The 17756-nt window shown below is 35.7% G+C and overlaps 1 protein-coding gene across 1 annotated transcript in view; it reads right to left on the bottom strand.

Moving 5' to 3' along the window:
• CFAP47 (cilia and flagella associated protein 47) overlaps positions 1 to 17756 on the bottom strand; it is a 343220-nt gene that overhangs the window by 182629 nt on the left and 142835 nt on the right. The window contains exons 44-45 of the mRNA XM_040584179.1: positions 17342 to 17568; positions 10566 to 10749 (exon numbers count right to left, since the gene is read on the bottom strand). Coding sequence (XP_040440113.1) covers positions 10566 to 10749; positions 17342 to 17568 — 411 coding nt within the window. The remainder of the gene's footprint in view (positions 1 to 10565; positions 10750 to 17341; positions 17569 to 17756) is intronic.

The raw sequence follows: 17756 nt of genomic DNA, 5'->3' as shown, positions 1-17756 counted from the left end.
TTGTTTTAACAGAAGCCATGAAGATGCCACACTAATCTGAATAAATTAACTGGAGAAACAACTATCCAGAAAGTAAAAAAATCTCTAACAATTCTTGATATTTCTGTGGAGGAAGCTTTTTCATCTGTTCCCTGGAGAGGAAAGGGAAAAAAAATAAAATAAAAAGAGAGCTCTTTTTGGATATTCTTTCTAAGTATAACAGCAGGCAGCCAGCATTGTCAAATCCTGTAGTAAGAGGTAACAGAAATCTGATATTAGCTTTTGATACTGAATCTAAATTAGATAGTAAGGTGAAACATTTTTTCTTTGAAAGTGTGTTGTGGACTTTTACTTATTCCTGGAAAATTTTAATGCTGAAATAGTACAATCTAGCATTCAAAAAATATTATTTTAGTTTTATTATCCTGCCTAGGTTGTCTATGTCTATCTTCATAAACTAGGAAAGAAACTAAACTATATGGCATGACCAAAAGCATTCTAGGTTCATGCTTCCCTTAGAAAAGTTCAACAATGTACATACTTATAAAATACAGTAAGTGTGTATCAGGACATAGTAGCTTAGGTGCATATCCATTTGAAAATTAAAATATTACCATTATTGTAAAGAACTGAACAGATTTATCATTACTGATGTAATAATATATATCTGATAACCATCTTCCAACTTTCAGAGTCTTTTTTTTTTCCTCTTTTCTCTAACAATTCAACTTATTTTTACTTTAGCTTTGATTTTTTAGTCCTCATTTATTTCAGCTTGGTGTCTAGAAATGTACAGTGCTATTGATTTCTATGAAAGTTTAGCTTTTAGGTATTTTATTCTCCTTCCCATTTGTATAATTTAACTACATCAAATGCTTATTTCACTTTTAATACCAAAAGACATATTATTGGGCATTTACCTTAATATTAGAATTCCACCAAATAATTCTTATATTAAGCCCTAGTCTGATGGTTGAAACCAAAATGCGTCTGTTAGAAAAGCTTCCACTTTCATTTTTTAAGATTAAGTGGTAGAAAGATTGTTGTTTCTCTTAAGTTAATGTCAGTATGTAATAAACCTCACACTCACATCTTTTCACAGGTATCATAAATTGTTTCATTACAGATCTCTGTGTTATGTAGAAAACACTATGCTTTCTGCATAGAGCACTTTAGAGTCATAAAGATTCTCCCTTTTTAAGTACTTACAGGTAACCTGAACAGGACCTCTTTCCCTCAGAGATCACCAAAAGATCAAGCTATTCAAACTTTCAAGACCTTGGAATAATCACTATAGCACTTTCCTGAACCCTCCCCATTTGTCACCTCCCTTCTGAAGTATGGAAACCAGGACTGGATGTGATGTTTCAGTAACATTCTCCTTTTCATAAAATAGTAATAGCACTTTTCAATATTTACACTGTATTTTTCCAGTTATACATTCAAGAATCCTTGTTTTTAAAACTTTTCAAAAAAATCCTTAATGAAAGAGGGAGAAGGAGCTGAAGTCAGAAAATCAGACAGTGACAAATAAGGCTGAAAGCCTTATTTTATCTTATCTTATTTTATCTCACTCCGTAAGTACTCTACTAAGCAGATTTTCCAAACATTTTTAGAGACATCACTTTGCAAAACAAAGCCTTTCCTCCCCTTTCGACATAAATTATTCCATTTTTGAAACAACATCATTTAGCATTAAAAACATATTGTTCAAATAAACTCAACTTCTAAGTAAGTTGGTCTGCTTAGTTAAAAGTTAGTTAAAGCTGATCTTCCATTAACTGCTGAAGAGAAAAATAGGATGGATTTTTATTTTGGTTTTCACAGCTTTACACCAAAATGCATAGCCATTTCCTTCCTTCCCCACCATAATCTGTGTTGTGCTGCTAGACAAGAGCAGCAAATATACAGCAGACAAATTTATAAGCTCTTCTAAACAAGGGTAATATTATAGCTCTGACTTGTCAAACATGCCCCTTGCAGGAACAGCAAGTTCTTTTATACAGATACTGTTCTATAAAATAAGACTGCATGGCAGGAACTCTTCAGGCAAAACTGTATCAAATAATAATTATCAAGATTATAAATATAGATATGCATTGCAAAGTCAGTAGACTGGCAACTAAATTAAATCTTTGTTTTAGCCTAAAGATGCACAGAATACATGAAGGCAGATGGATGCTTATCAAGTTACAAGTCTGAGCCATAAAACCTCTCTATTCAAAGTTCCTCTGTTTTCACCTTTTGAAGGAAGACAGGGAGTGACACTGAGACAAGTTCCTCTGTTTTCACCTTTTGAAGGAAGACAGGGAGTGACACTGAGACAGCACAATGTTCTTCCAACCACAGCATGATATATCCAAATATACACATCATAATGAATAAAATAAAATTAATAAAATAAATACAATGAAAGGAAGTCAATGTCTTCCTCCCAGATCCAGTGACTACGAGAAAGAGGCAGTGCCAACACCAGATCTGTCACCAGCTTTAGAGAAGTATCTTCTGAGCCTCACAAACACAATGTCTCAAGGCTGCACCAAAGATAAAGCTAAGCCTTGACACTGACAGTCATGCAAGCAGATGTTCACTGTCAGAATTCACTGAAGAAAAACTAAATTACATATGAGCATCCTGACACTTAAAGTCTTCATTCGTCAAGTAAGCTTGAAGCCTTTGCTCTCTATCCACATGTTCTTCCTCTAGGCAAACTCCAGGTTTCAGTGAATCTTCTGAATCTCAATTCTAACCAGAGGACAAGGTAAAGGATACTCCAATGTGTTTTCTGAGGATTAACATGCTTCTTTCACCACAGCAGTAAGGCTATTCACATAAGAGCACAAGTGAAAGGCCTTCCAAAAGTTTTTCACAATCCAAAACAACCTATAGCAAATACAACTATTATCTACTGAATTCATTATTGCAGGTAATAAATGCATCCAGTCTAATACTTAAATCCCTCTCACTTTTGTAAGACCAAAACAACTTCCTACTAATAGATGTAGCTGGAATGAAAACTACTAAAATAAAGACCCATATCATTCATTTTTCAGAGCCACATTTTGAAACGGAATCATATTTTAAATAAGACCTTTGTACGAAGGAAGAGTAAAAAGGAATGCTACCAGTTATATTTTTTAATCCTATTTATGCTTCACCATCCTGGATTATTAAAACCAGCAAAAGCAATTAAATTTTCATTACTTTACTATCATTTAAACGATAGAACTATGAAAGTTAACATGATACGGAACTAGAATAAAACCGCAAAATGTAAACAGTAAAATGAAAAGAACGAAATTTTTGTTGTTGGACAGTGACTATGTAATTTTGCTTTAAAAGATTAAGAATTCAGAAAAAGAAAAACCACTAAGATGCAGGAAATTTTATACAACATGTGAACCACAGAATACTAGTAAGAAACAACAGAATTACTGATAAAGCTTTATTGAAGAATAGATTTAAAGCCCCAGGAAATTGCTTTGGAGACATAAATAAATAAATAAAAGGTTTTAAAAATTGTGTTGATTAAACACAACGCTGAGCAAGTATATGAGACAACATTTAAAAGTCAGAAAGAAGGACCTAAAGTCAACCGCAGGTCATGAAAAAACAATGTAAATTTTAAAACATAGCATATAATTATGTTTTAAAAATCAGGAAATCTATATAGTGGCTTGAAAATATTACTAACATGAAAAAGTCCATCTATAGGTGATACAATGTAGGTAAACATTTTTACATAGCTATCTGATGCCACTATATGAAACACAAAACAACAACATTGAAAATTATTTTTTTATCTCACAGTAAGAATTATGCATGGCAAATAATTATTTAAAATTTAATTCTTGATTGCTAGTTCTTCTGCACTCTGTTCATTTGGAAGTATGACAATGAAAAATAACATCACATATTTCTAACTGTAGAATAAAATTTAGTCTACATAAGAAAAATACTGAGATTAGATCAATACTATAGACTTAGTTATTCATGGGTATCATTTTGATAAATTATCACAGAATCAAAAACTATCAGCTTTGGTGGTGCCATGTTGCTGCTGAAAATGTAAACTTTGGGGCAGAATACAAAACTGAGACCCTTTCTGCTAAGGACTAAGAATGGTACCTATCGTTAAGTATCATCCTAAGGTCTGGTATTTCTTTACCCTTTCTTTAATTGCCAGTATATATTAGACTACAATTCAATAGTCATGCCAACCTGGATATTTACTGGGCCTCTCCATGTGAAATTATGTTATGTATTAATGAAGTGATCAAATAGAAAGTGTTTATATTGTACAATCTACATACTGTTCATAATTACTGGTAGAAACAGAATTTATATCCTGTTATGTTAGACAGATAATAATCAATAAAAATAATAATAAAACCTCCTGTCCTAGAAGCGTAGAGTATTAAAAATCAAATTCCCTGTTCCTATACCAACAGGCATGATACACGCAAACATCTGATCATAACACTACTATATCTTGTTATTTCCACATTTATCCTAGCCCATACGCTTATATATTTTTTTTTTAAAGGGATCATGGAGGGGAAATAGGTCGAGTACCTAAAGCCACTCCATAATGAAGGGCCTCTGTAGTATGACAGTCACTTAATTAAACTTGCTGATTATGTTGCTGAAAAGCTTATCACAACTCTTTAATCTTCTCTGATTTCATTAGAAGTCAAAGCTTTCTTGGGAAAGAAAAGGAAGCAGAAAAGAAAAGACAGGTTTGATAAGAACAAATTATAGGAGTAAGTATACCTTATTATAGCTGCATAGTAATGAGTAAAATTTTTACCCTAGGTTATAAGGCTGCATCAAAAGAAGTGTGGCTAGCAGGTCAGGGGAGATGATTCTACCCCTCTACTCAGCTCTCATGAGACCCCACTGTGGTGGGTTGACCCTGACTGGGTGCCAGGTGCCCACCAAAGCAGCTCTATTACTCCCCTCCTCAATGGGACAAGGGAGAGAAAAATATATCAAAAAGTCTTGTGGGTTGAGATAACAACAGGGAGAGATCATTCACTAACTACTGTCGTGGGCAGGACAGACTCAACTTGGGGAAATTAGTTTATTATCAATCAAATCAGAGTAAGACAATGAGAAATAAAACCAAATCTTAAAACTTCTTCCCCCACTCTCCCCTTCTTCCCAGGCTCAACTTCACTCCTGATTTCTCTGCCTCCTCCCCCCGGGCAGCGCGGGGCCATGGGGAATGGGGGCTGCGGTCAGTCCATCACACGCTGTCCCTGCTGCTCCTTCCTCCGCAGCGGGAGGACTCCTCTCACTCTTCCCCTGCTGAAGTGTGGGGTACTTCCCATGGGAGACAGTTCTCCACAAACTTATCTAATGTGAGTCCTTCACACAGGAGACAATTCTTCATGAACTGCTCCAGTGTGGATCCCTCCCGCAGGGTGCAGTCCTTCAGGACAGACTGCTCCAGCCTGGGCCACCCAGGGGCCACAAGCCCTGCCAGCAAACCTGCTCCTGCGTGGGGTCCTCTCTCCACAGGGCCACAGGTCCTGCCAGGGGCCTGTCCCAGTGCAGGTTTCCCCCAGGGTCACAGCCTCCTTTGGGCTCCAGCATGGGATCCTCCACGGGCTGCAGGTGGGTATCTGCCCCACCGCTAACCTCCACGGGCTGCAGGGGGACAGCTGCCTCACCATGGTCTTCACCACGGGCTGCAGGGGAACCTCTGCTCTGGCACCTGGAGCACCTCCTGCCCCTCCTTCTGCATTGACCTGGGTGTCTGCAGAGCTGTTGCTCTCACATATTCTCACTCCTCTCTTCCCTTGCAATTGCTGTTGTGCAGTAACCTTTTCCTCTTCTTAAATATGTTATCCCAGAGGTGCTGCCACTGTCACTTGATGGGCTCAGCCTTGGCCAGCAGCGGGTCTGTCTTGGAGCCAACTGGCACTGGCTCCATCGGACATGGGGGAAAGCTCCTCAGAGAAGCCACCTCTGGACCCTCCCCTGCTACCAAAACCTTGCCACACAAGCCCAATACACCCACCTGAAGTAATGTGGGCTGTCAGCATAAGAAAGAGACCTGATTGAGCAGGTCCAGAGGAGGGCCACAAAGGCAATCAGAGGGCTGGAGCACCTCTCCTGTGAAGACAGGCAGAGATACTTGGGGTTGTTCATCCTGGAGAAGAGAGGGCTCCAGCCAGACCTTGTAGTGGCCTTGCAGTACTTAAAGGGAGCTACAGGAAAGATGGGGAGGGATGCTTTACGAGGTAGTGTAGTGATAGGGTGAGAGGTAACAGCTTTAAACTGAAAGAAGGTAGATTTAGATTAGATACTAGGAATAAATTCATCACTGTTTGGGTGGAGAAACAGTGGCACAGGCTACCCAGAGAAGCTGTGGATGCCCCATCCCTGGATGTGTTCATGGCCAGGTTGGATGAGGCTTTGAGGAACCTGATCTAGTGGAAGGTGTCCCTGTCTGTGGCAGGGGGTTGGAAGTAGATGGTCTTTAAGGTCCCTTCCAGCCCAAACAGTTCTGTGATCTAAGACTCTGTAGTCTAATACTGACAAGTCATGGCCCTTCTGTTTTTTACCAGCTGTCCTTGCTTCTGTTTGTAGTTTCACTCATCACACAATAATTTTGCCATTAACTTCAATGTCACATCTTCCTTTTATCATTAACCGAAAAAGGAATGACTTCCTTATTAATAAGGGATTATGCAAGGGGTGGGAGAAAGATGAGGAAACAAAGAGATAGAATCCATTAGTAAAACCTTGAACAAAGTGTAGCTTGTACTAGTTTTACTCTGGAAACACACACATACAGAGAAAGATGAGGCAAGACAGTCAAAGCATTTCTATGGATGTGTTATCCAAGGAAACAAGCAACTTGTTAGTTTGGTGAAGCATGGAGCTAGTTTTGGATGCTACTTTGTTGCTAAAGAACTTGAGCTATTAGTTCAATTCCACTTGATATTTTAGCCTCTTCACTATTTAATAACACACCACTAAAAAAAGGGCAACTTATTTCAGTGTTAATTACGCCTAACACAAGTTTCTAAATGCTAAGTCCACTATCCTTTGGTTTATAAAGCATTAAAGTGTTACTGTCAACTTTCTCCTGAGCTATATATGGGAACTGAATTATTTCCCAGGCTACTTCTGATGATCCAGAGAGACTAAAGCTCTTAAGGATCCTGTCTGAGACAACAGCGAACAATCACTGTGGTATGTGATGGGATCTTCTTACATATTAAAATTTTTACATAACAAAGAATTACAGGATACATTCTGCATATCTTCAAGAGGAGCTTTAAGAAGACAGGGATACTCAAAGTGTAGTTCAATGCACAGATAAGAACAAAGGTTTCCTAACAATCTCAGTATGAAACAGAGCAGGGTTGGGGATTAAACTGTGTCTTTAGGCATTCTGCTGATGGCAGACTTACTAGATGACCTCCTTCCACATGCAGTAAGTACAGACTTAGAACACTGACAACACACAACACTATGGGGTCTCTGCTTGAACTGCTTGGCAGGCACACAGAATTCAAAGTGATCATGGGGTTGCTCCTGTCCTAAGCTTTATTTTCTAGTACTGGACATTTTTGGTGGTTTTTCTTTTTCCAATTCTTTCAGAATTTCCATAAACGTTTTATAGGCACCAGACCTTTCACTTCTCTACTAGCTCTTCTGCCAATACCGTGTACTGAGTCAATCTCCCCAATTCTTATGATGTTTCTAATTTGTCTGTAGATATAATTAGCCATTTCAGCATAAAGAGCTCACATTGAGATAATTTGTATAACCATCAGTCCTTTTCACTAACAAATGTTTGCCAAAACCAGCCTCTTACCTGGTTTAGCATGCAGACTCTGTTAAACACATACTACTACATGCTTGATTGTACTAAAATACACAGTTTATAACTATGTAGCAGCTCCAACTAACTATTCTTGCACAAAATCTGGGTTATTGCTAACTCAACAAAGACTTTATTTCATCTTCTAAATTATCGATGAAAAGTAACTAACGTTGTCCAACAAGTACTGGTTCTTGAGGGCTCACTTTCTGATGACTGTCCAGTAAGGAATTCAGAACAAAATTTGCTAAAATTTTTCAGTCTCATCAATGTATTATTTTAGTTCCATACAAGCGTATGGTTTGGGGTTTGATCAAGATGTCATACTGAAGTAACATAAACATATTGTTTTATTTTTATCTATTAGATCTGTAATGCTGCCAAAAATGTAATAAGGTTATTTAACAAGATCTATTTTACAAGAAAATGTATTGAGTGGCATTGATTTTTAACTTTGAATTCCTTGCTGGCAGAGTTCTTAAAATATTGGCTGGACATTTTTCCTGCTACTGCAGTATAAGAAATTCTGATCCAAGGATTGATTTTAGTTAGCTTGCTTGTTTTTCTTGATAAATCTAAGCACTGTCATTTCTTCAGAGAAGCAGCTACTCCCACCCTAAGGAATGCTACCACCATAGCTAAAATACTGCTGCTTCTTCAGATAACGTTAATATTTTCATTTGAGAACAATGTTTTGCCTCTATCCACAGGAACACCACCTGGGGAATTCTGTCACAATATTAGACATTTTCTAATACTCTGTAAATATTCCTGCGTTTCCTCACTAGCACAATAAATACACTGAATTAGCCAGCACTGTCTCAGTATTCAACACATCTTTGTTTCATGTTATCAGCTGGTTATTTCCGCTTCCCTTTTTAGCTGTTCTTCAGCTCACTACCTCTCTGAGTTCACTACCAAAGCCCTATTTAGCGTTCTGCATCATCTCAACATTTCTACTCCCTCATGCAACTATTGAAGTGTCTTAGAAACAAAAAATAAATATAAGAAAGATTGTGTTTGCTGCCATATGATTCAGTTTATGATTTTCCATTACTTCCCTCTTTCAGGTATTTTTACAGTTTCCTTTGATGGATAAAGCAGCAGCATGAACTAAGAGTAAAATAACCACTTCCTTACTGTAATGTAGTTTTGTTAATACATTTTAGTAATTAATATTATAAAATTATCAGACATGTTCATTCACATTTCCACTTTAAAAATAATTTGTAAAGTTGCTAAGCAACAGTGAACTGCCAGCTGGTCAGTTAGCAACCTTTGTTCTGAGATCATGATGGAGGTCTTAGTATGTACTTAACAGATTTGCATATGGAGATTTTGTTCTCTCCCAGCTGCTATTCCCCTCTTCTACAGTGCAATCCAAAGAATCCCCTGCAACCACTTAACAAAGCCATTATAATTTTTTTTTTTTAGTTAATCTTTACATAGATTATTACAAACACAATTATTATTAACTTGACAACAAAAGGATTTTTATTAGGATTTAAATATCCTGTCATTCAGGAAATGTTTCTGCCTTCAACCTATCTTACATCTATTCTACAACTTCTACTGACTGGTAGTCCTGTACTCACTCAACAGGCTAGTCTTCCTTCTAAAACTGCAATAACTGCTGTCATCTTCCTGAAACGTGCCTAGTGAAACCATAAACTGTTTTACAGCACAGCTACTGTAATCATAATCTAAGTAGAATGAATCTGTAACAAAAACACTTGTCAAAAATAATAATAAAAAAATCTTATTTTTATTTCAGAAAAGAAACAAAAACACAAGGGGTAGACCAAGCATGAAAAGAAATATACACCATGAAAACACATGACTGATTCCAATGACACTTGGAAAAGTGAACTGCAGAAACATGCAGAAGGACTCTACTGGTCAAAAAATGACATGATGAAACAAAACTATGGATGGACTGACCATAATTCACACCTCTACTAAATTTGCTAAAAGAACTACTACTTACATTTTAAATAGCAAAAACAAAAATTATTTGTGTTGTTATCAGATACCTGAGGGACATTAAATTAACTGCGATATAACCATGCACAGATACCCTAGCAGGTAAATATAGATCCAAATTTTATCATAGAATAATTGAGGTTGGAAAAGACCCTTAAGATCATCAAGTTCAACCATTAACCTAACACTACCAAGCCATCACTAAACCATGTCCCTAAGCTCCACATCTACATGTCTTTTAAATACCTCCAGAGATGCTGACTCTACCACCTCCCTTGGGCAGCCTGTTCCAGTGCTTGTCAACCCTTTTGGTGAAGAAATTTTTTCTAAGATCCAATCTGAACTGTGGCACAACTTGTGGCCCTTTTTTGTCCTATCGCTTGTTACTTGGCAGAAAAGATCAACACCCACCTCGCTACAACCTCCCTTCAGGCAGTTGTAGAGAGCAATAAGGTCTCACTTGAGCCTCCTCTTCTCCAAACTATACCACCCCACTTCCATCAGCCGCTTAAGTTTTAAGAAATGCAACCTAGAGCAATTTATAGGTTTAAAAAAAGCGTTGGAGGAAAAAACCCCAAACAAACAAAAACTAAAACCAAAACAGCTAGCAAAGGAGCAATCAAAATGAAAGCCAAGCAAAAATGAAAGCAATTGAGATTTAAGTATAAAATTTAAGATACCAGAAAAAGTAGAGGCAACAGAGACTGACCAAAGATGACAAAGTCAGTGTGTGGAAATTCATCATATTTAATACTATTCTTACCTGTTTTCTGAGGTGAAAGGTCTTTTGCTGACGGAACTTTCAAATTAACTCTGCTTGATGCCAATACTGGAATAGAGAACTTCTCAGGAACCTCAAAGAATTCTTTCATGCTCACTTCTACACTGTAATCCACATACTTCAGCTCTGGGAGGGATTTACGAGGAGGTTTCAGGAGTGCATGTCTCTGCAAGTGAATAAATATTGTATACATATGAACAATAATCTCATAATAATTTCATGTTAGGAAACGTAAAATTATACAGGCTTAAGTGTGTAATTCTAAAACTGATTTGGTAATTAGGCAAGTTATATATAAATTATTGAGCTACTCTAAATAAAAACTGTCTTACATAATTTTTTTAGACACCATGCATCTGAAATACTCTTTTAAGGAAAACATATTTTGAGGTTTACAGTAAAACCACCTCCTACCCAGAAACTACTCTGCAATCCTTTATAGGTATTCAGGGAAGGCAAGAAAAGGGGAATAAAAGAGAAGAAAACATTTTTTTATCAGATGTAGACAGACGTTACTTCTTTAACTTTATAAAGTTTCTGAACAATAAAAAGCGTTAAAAGGTAAAATTATTTTGTTATTATGCGAGGGATCACTATATACTTAGGTGAGAACTTTGATACTTTAATGTTGAAAGTGTATTTTAGAAATCAAAGTATTTAGAATTAATATTAGGGCCAAATAAGCTCCTCCTCTTGCTAAAAAGCATTGCTAATCAACAGCATGAAACATTAGTAAAGGATTAACACAGTACATTAAGGCAAGCTCGAAAGAGGCTTCTAAACCTCTTAATGAACTAAATTTGACTCCTGTAAGATAGCATTACAGAAATAATGCAATTATTTAATATACTACTTGCTCAAAATTCCCATATGTAATCCAATAACACAGTGTAATTGCAGTGCTCAAGATTAATTGTAAGTTGAACAAATTCAAATTCTGAAACTACTCGCATCTTTTTTATAGACAAATCTTTGAATTAATGTCTATTATGAATTATCTTGAAGCAAATCTAGGGAGGAGATAAATACAGAAATATTTAGGTTGTGCTAGGAAAACTGGTTTATTCTCAAAGCCTTTTGGTACAAAATAATGCCAGGAATGCAGGTGCGGCAGTACATATGGCAATGGGACAAGGAATGGAGATCCATTATGGGAATTCAAAAAAACAATTTAAAAGCAGAGTTAATATTTCTTAAGGATTAGTATTAAGGGTAATATGGTCAATTTACTGTTCAAATCAACTGTTCTGGGGTTTTTCTTTGGGTTGGTGGTTTTTCTTTTTTTTCTTCCCTCTCTTTTAATACAAAAACTCACATTCCTGTGCCAGTTTTAGAAAGCAGACCTACACTTTGCCATTGCTTTATTTTGGCCATTAATCTATACATCCGAAGTGTCAAAGTAGTGTTAAACACGAAGTACATATGGAATTCATACATCTGTTCAGCTTTAGTTGCTAATATAATTTTTTTGACACAATAAACATAGAAACATATAACTATTCAAGATTCTTGTTCTATGAAGAATAACTGAACAGGTGCATGTGACTAAAAAAATATTCATCAAAACTAAACATTAACATAGTTCTTTTTTTACTGTACTTGCACCATATAAGTGTATGTAACATTTGTATGGTGCAAATATAATTTAGAGATGGTACAAGTAGTGTTATGCAAGTTGAAAGTTATTAATTTCTATCATGCAAGACTGGAAGTTCACTGAGCGTACTCTCACATACACAGAGAAAATAAATTAAAAGATCAATAGGTGTTAATAATTCTGTTGTTCTATTAATAGCAACTTCCATTTCTCTCTAATAAGACTGAAATGGCATAAGATTTTTCAGTGAGAAGATATTTCATTCTCACTTGTAATGGGACATTCCAAACCAAAATAATTACATGTATTTACCAGTTCAAATTTGACTTTGATCTTCTCCATATTCAAATATAAATTTATACCTACACCTGATTTTGGCAACTAGATTACTTTTCGACACTGAAATAAAAACTCAACATGATTAAAAAGTTTTGGGAAGTCTTAATTGACAAAATGATTGTAAGATGACCTTTGGTGGAGCACTGAACACATTTAAATTATAATTATCTTGAAGAGATATCTTACGATTATAAAAATCACTGAAGTACTGTATTTTAAGATCCTTGTTCATGCTATGTCATTTCTAAAGCTATGTTAGGTTAGCTGGTATTACATTGTCTATAAGCACTTGAACTATTTCCTGGTACCTTGTCAAAGAGTAAAGGATGAAAATATTTTTACTGAGAAACCTAGATCTTTTTGAAAGGGGAAAATAAAATTCTGCAAACACACACAAGACTAAATCCTGTTGCCTCAAAGACTGACATTTCCAACGAAAGAGAAAATGTCCAATACAGTTCAGATAAATGTTGCAGCTGCGCTCCTTCTTTTTACAGTTTTTCAGGGCAGTGAGAGTTAAATGGAATTTAGTATTTTTTAATTCTCATTATCAGTTGCAGGTCTAAGGCTGTTGTGCTACAATAAAACAGATTCCAATAGGTACTTCAACAGTGCAATGGTTCATGATATTCCAAATGTGGAAGTGTTATTACCAGTTAAAGAACAGTATTTGCATATAATTCCCAGGTTTAATTTCTTTTTAATAACAATGACGAGGGAGGGGAAGTATATAAAGAGGGTATATAAAGCATTAGACTTAAACTTGATATTTTTCAAAGACCAATTGATTTTCCAAGACATTTTCTTGGATTTATCATCTGCACTTTCTATGTATAAAAGGATGGCAGATTCTATTACAGAGTGCTGAGGCACCTTGGTCTTTCCTTGCATATTACTGTTTTCCAAATTTAGCCCCATTTCTTCCTTCCATGAATTAACTTCTAGACCCATTCCTCATGAATACAAGAACTTTATGATCCCAGTCTCTCAGAATCCCTGTGATCAATCGTGTTTGCCATCTCCCTTAATCTCATATCAAAAGATAAGTGATGTAATATAAAAGACAATGGTCCCACTTAAAAGTTCTACAAATTGAAACCTGACCACACATCCTTTCGTGAAAAGTTCATTCCCATTCAAACATATCTAATGTAACTTCTTAATTACAGTATCTTCTCTCTTCAAGGACACCACGATTCTCAGAAACCCCTCCTTGTATCTAAAAAAGCAAACTGCTCATACTGAGCTTACAGCTTTTCCATAATCACATGGAAGATCACAAAATCCTTCTTGAATCCTGAGGGACTATGAAGAGCACAGTGTTAGAAGATCAGAGCTGGACAGATGTAGGATGAGATTCTGTCACACCAGCCAAGCAGCAGAAGCAATAGCTTCAAGTGCGCAAGGTGTCTGCTCATTTTCCATTGATGAAAACTAAAACTCATCACCACCACCATGATGTACTAAGATAAAAACTCAGTGTTTCTTAATCACATGGACAGCAGGATAGACGAAAATGCACAATGTCCTAACACCTAGAATATGGCTAGGGATTCAGAGATCTGGTGTCTATGCTTGGATGAACCATACATTCAAAGAAGGCAAAATGGAACCTAAATAAACTCTTCTTACTGCTTAACTATGAGGACACATCTGGACACACAATTCCTCAAAAGGGAAGTGCAAGCTTTAGTTTTGGCCTTCTTGTAGAACATGACTTCTCTTCCTTTCCTATTATAATGCCTAATTACACAAGATTACTGGCATCTCTGACTATGAAGAAAGAGGCCTGTATCTAGAAACTGGGTCTGATTTGTGCCTCTTTAGCTAGATTATAGCAAAAAGGAAAAACGAGGCACATTAGTTTGAATTTCACTTCACTGACTGCAACATCCTTCCTCTTGCATACCCAAGTGAATGAATTCTCATTATTCTGTTATTTCCTTCATTCTTTTATTCACTTCCCTCTATTTACCACCATTAGCAACATCAATCTAAACATGTTCTTCTTCCACGTTCTCTCCCCTTTCTTTCCAGATACTCTTTTTCTTCCCTTTGTTACCTAAACTTCCCACCTACAGCTTTTTTGCTATTCATGATTAACAAAGGCAATTTGTAATTATTCACAATAATGCAAGTCCCAACCTTAACAGTGGCAAAGAATTTTATCCTATATTCCCTTTTCTACCACCTAAAACTGTTTTAGGAGGAACTAAATTAATTAAATACTCAGGAGATAAGAAATTAACAAAATTCAGAACTTTCCTAACATTTCTTCTCATTTTCCTTTAAATATTGAGATCTGCATCTTCGGATTCCTATTGCTTTAGCATCCTTGCTTCTTATCTCCTCATTACTTATCTTATCCAATTGTTTTATTAAATTTTGATGCTATTTGGTTTCAATTTTGTTTATTTTTTTTTAATTATACCAAAGTTTAAGCACCAAAATAATCCCTTAGCAAATAGTTTGGATTGTGTTGGCAGCAGAGTTACTTCTGGGGGACAGGGAGGGAGATGGCAGGTTAACTACTTAGCCTTGCTGCTAGCAAGCCCTTCAGTGCCCAAGATTTAAAATAAACTATTAGAATTCTATTTCTAGCAGAACTGCTTAATGAGCTGATTTTAATCCAATTTATAAAGTAAATGGTAGAAATAAAGATTTAGCTAATGCTCCTGCTCCTTTCCATTGAATGCCCATTTCCAAGTTCTTCAGACTTGTCTACTGTCACTTCTGTACTTTGATGGCACATTATCCAACACTGGCCCAATAGTAACATTTAGCACAAAAACCCAACAAGATAAATTGGTTCTGATCAGCAAAACAACTTTTATGGGAAAGAGATAAAAATTAATTATCTTTTTTAGTAGTTCTAATCATTAATGACAATCAAAATAGATCTTTATTTCTTACAGCAAGGAAAAGCAGCAGTCAAAGCACAGTATAAAAATAGTGAGGAATTTCAACCGTGTGTATAGATGGGTTGAGTAGAAACCCATCTAGTAGAAACCACAAGGTAATGAATATGCATATCCAGTTTGCCTTCAAAAATATAGCCTACCTTTATTGTTATTTTCTGTGAGATTTAGACCTTTAGTAGAAAGGTGAAGTAGAAATCATAGAGTAAAAGTTCTCCAGAGATTCTAGATTTATCTCTAACCTACAACACATGTTCCAAGGGATTTCACAAGTCTAAATAATTAATCAAACCACAGGAGCTGTGGAAAGGATTTTTATTTTTTTTTTTTTTCTGGGGGGGGGGAGGAGGGGGGGCAATTCAGACAATGAACCTAACCCCATACTTCAGCTCCAAATTAAATTGCAGAACATCAGTTCCCTTCAAAAATAGTTTCTTCAATTAATGTCACCAGAATTTCTATACTGTCATACAGACAGGAAGAATTTATGACAAAACCTTTTTAGGAAAACTTTTTAGATGTTAATCTGCATAGTGGTTTACCATGTTGAGGTACTTTTAATGTATGAAGTCTTTTCTACATCAGTATATAGCACAGATTCTCCATTTTATGTCCCATAAGCAGTTATAAAACTTACTGTACATGGGGCAAAATACTTCTTCCTGCATATTAGTTTCACTTCTCACATGATAATTTATTCAGTGTTAGTATCATCACTATCTATTTTATAATTAATCTAATTGTTCTCCACTCTTCTACAATACATGTAATTTTAGAACTCATATTAGATCTTAGCATACCTAGTAGTACAAAATGTATTCCTATTATGTTCTACCTTGATTACATCCACAGCTTCAGAGCAGTCAAGCCTTTTGTCAAGTATTTGCTAAGTGACTGTGATATTAAGGAATTTAATTATGAAACATCCATAAAATGTTACCACAGTAGTGGATTAGCTATAATCCAAAAGAAAGCTATTTGAGTCTAGATTACATGGTTAAAATTCTTGTCCTGCTACAACCATATAACAGATCAAACCTACTCTTGTAATTTTTCTTCATTTAATTTGTTTTATATTACTTTTTTAATTCTTTTGTAAACAAAAAGGCATATATTCAGCAACATCAAAGCACCAGGGAAAATTCTCTTCCTCTTAGTACTGGGAACAGTCTAACCAGAATAACACAGCTTCCCATTAATCTGCCAGGTAACAAACATCAGGTTCACAAGTGAAATTAAAATCCAGAGTGTGGCTATCATCCATTGAAGGTTATATTTCATTTCTACATAGAAAAAAGCTTGCTTATTTGACAAGATTGCTATTAAAACTTTATTCACAAGTACTAATTGAATGTTTAATGGACTACCCTTGGGGGCATTTTTTTTGTTTCTAGATGCTGAAATCTTGGAAAAATATCTCTAGTTTGGAATTATGTATAAGTAGGGAACTATAGCTTACAAGGAACTTTTTTATTATTATTTTGTATTGATTGCAAGACAAGAAAATGTCTGCTCTTTGATTTATTCTCAAAGATTATTATTTAAAAAAGAAAAAATCCTGTTTGAGAATGTTCATTTCTTACAAAAATACGCATAAGGAAGTATACTTATACAGATATCTATTACATTGACTAAGAAAGCTTTTTAATCAATGAGTATTTTTCAGAAGATAACTGAAGTCAAATGCTAATGCTTTTTTTAACTGCAGCCTCAATTCCTTAAAGTACTTAATAGCATTCAGTGAGGAACCAGCTTCCGAATGAAAAATTAAAATATTGCAGTGTCTGAGGGGAGTTGGGATTAGTAACTGTCAGATTACAGAATGTAATTCTGAAACATAAAATTCCATCCTACAAATCAAGAACAACTAAATGATTGCAGTAACAGATAACTGTGTTTCTCACCTCTTCTCTGGACAGCCCTGACAACGCAGTTGCAGCTCGAACACTACTGCTCTGCAGAGTCCCTGTGATCTTTCTTCTTTCATATTCGATAGTTGACATCTGCTGTTGTGCAGCAATGGCCAGAGCCCTCTCTCTTGATTCATTGATCAATGGAATCCTCAGATTTTCTTCAAGAATCTGACCAAGGCCACATTTCAAATATAAAACTGGCTCTCCTGCGCTTGGACCTGTTAAACAAAACCCACACATTTGTCAGCTGTTACTGTAACTGCATAGAGTAAAATCACTAATCTACTAAGAAAAGACAGAACACAAAATTCCTTTGATGTACATGTTATTTACTCCAGTAATATATATATTTTTAAAAAAATCATAATGGGGAAATTAAAATTAACACAGATTGAAATCCAAACCA

Source organism: Falco naumanni, chromosome 2, assembly GCF_017639655.2.
Source record: "Falco naumanni isolate bFalNau1 chromosome 2, bFalNau1.pat, whole genome shotgun sequence".
NCBI classification, from domain to species: Eukaryota; Metazoa; Chordata; class Aves; order Falconiformes; family Falconidae; genus Falco; species Falco naumanni.
Note: the sequence above shows the minus strand (reverse complement) of the source record. Positions and strands in the feature narration are given on the sequence as shown.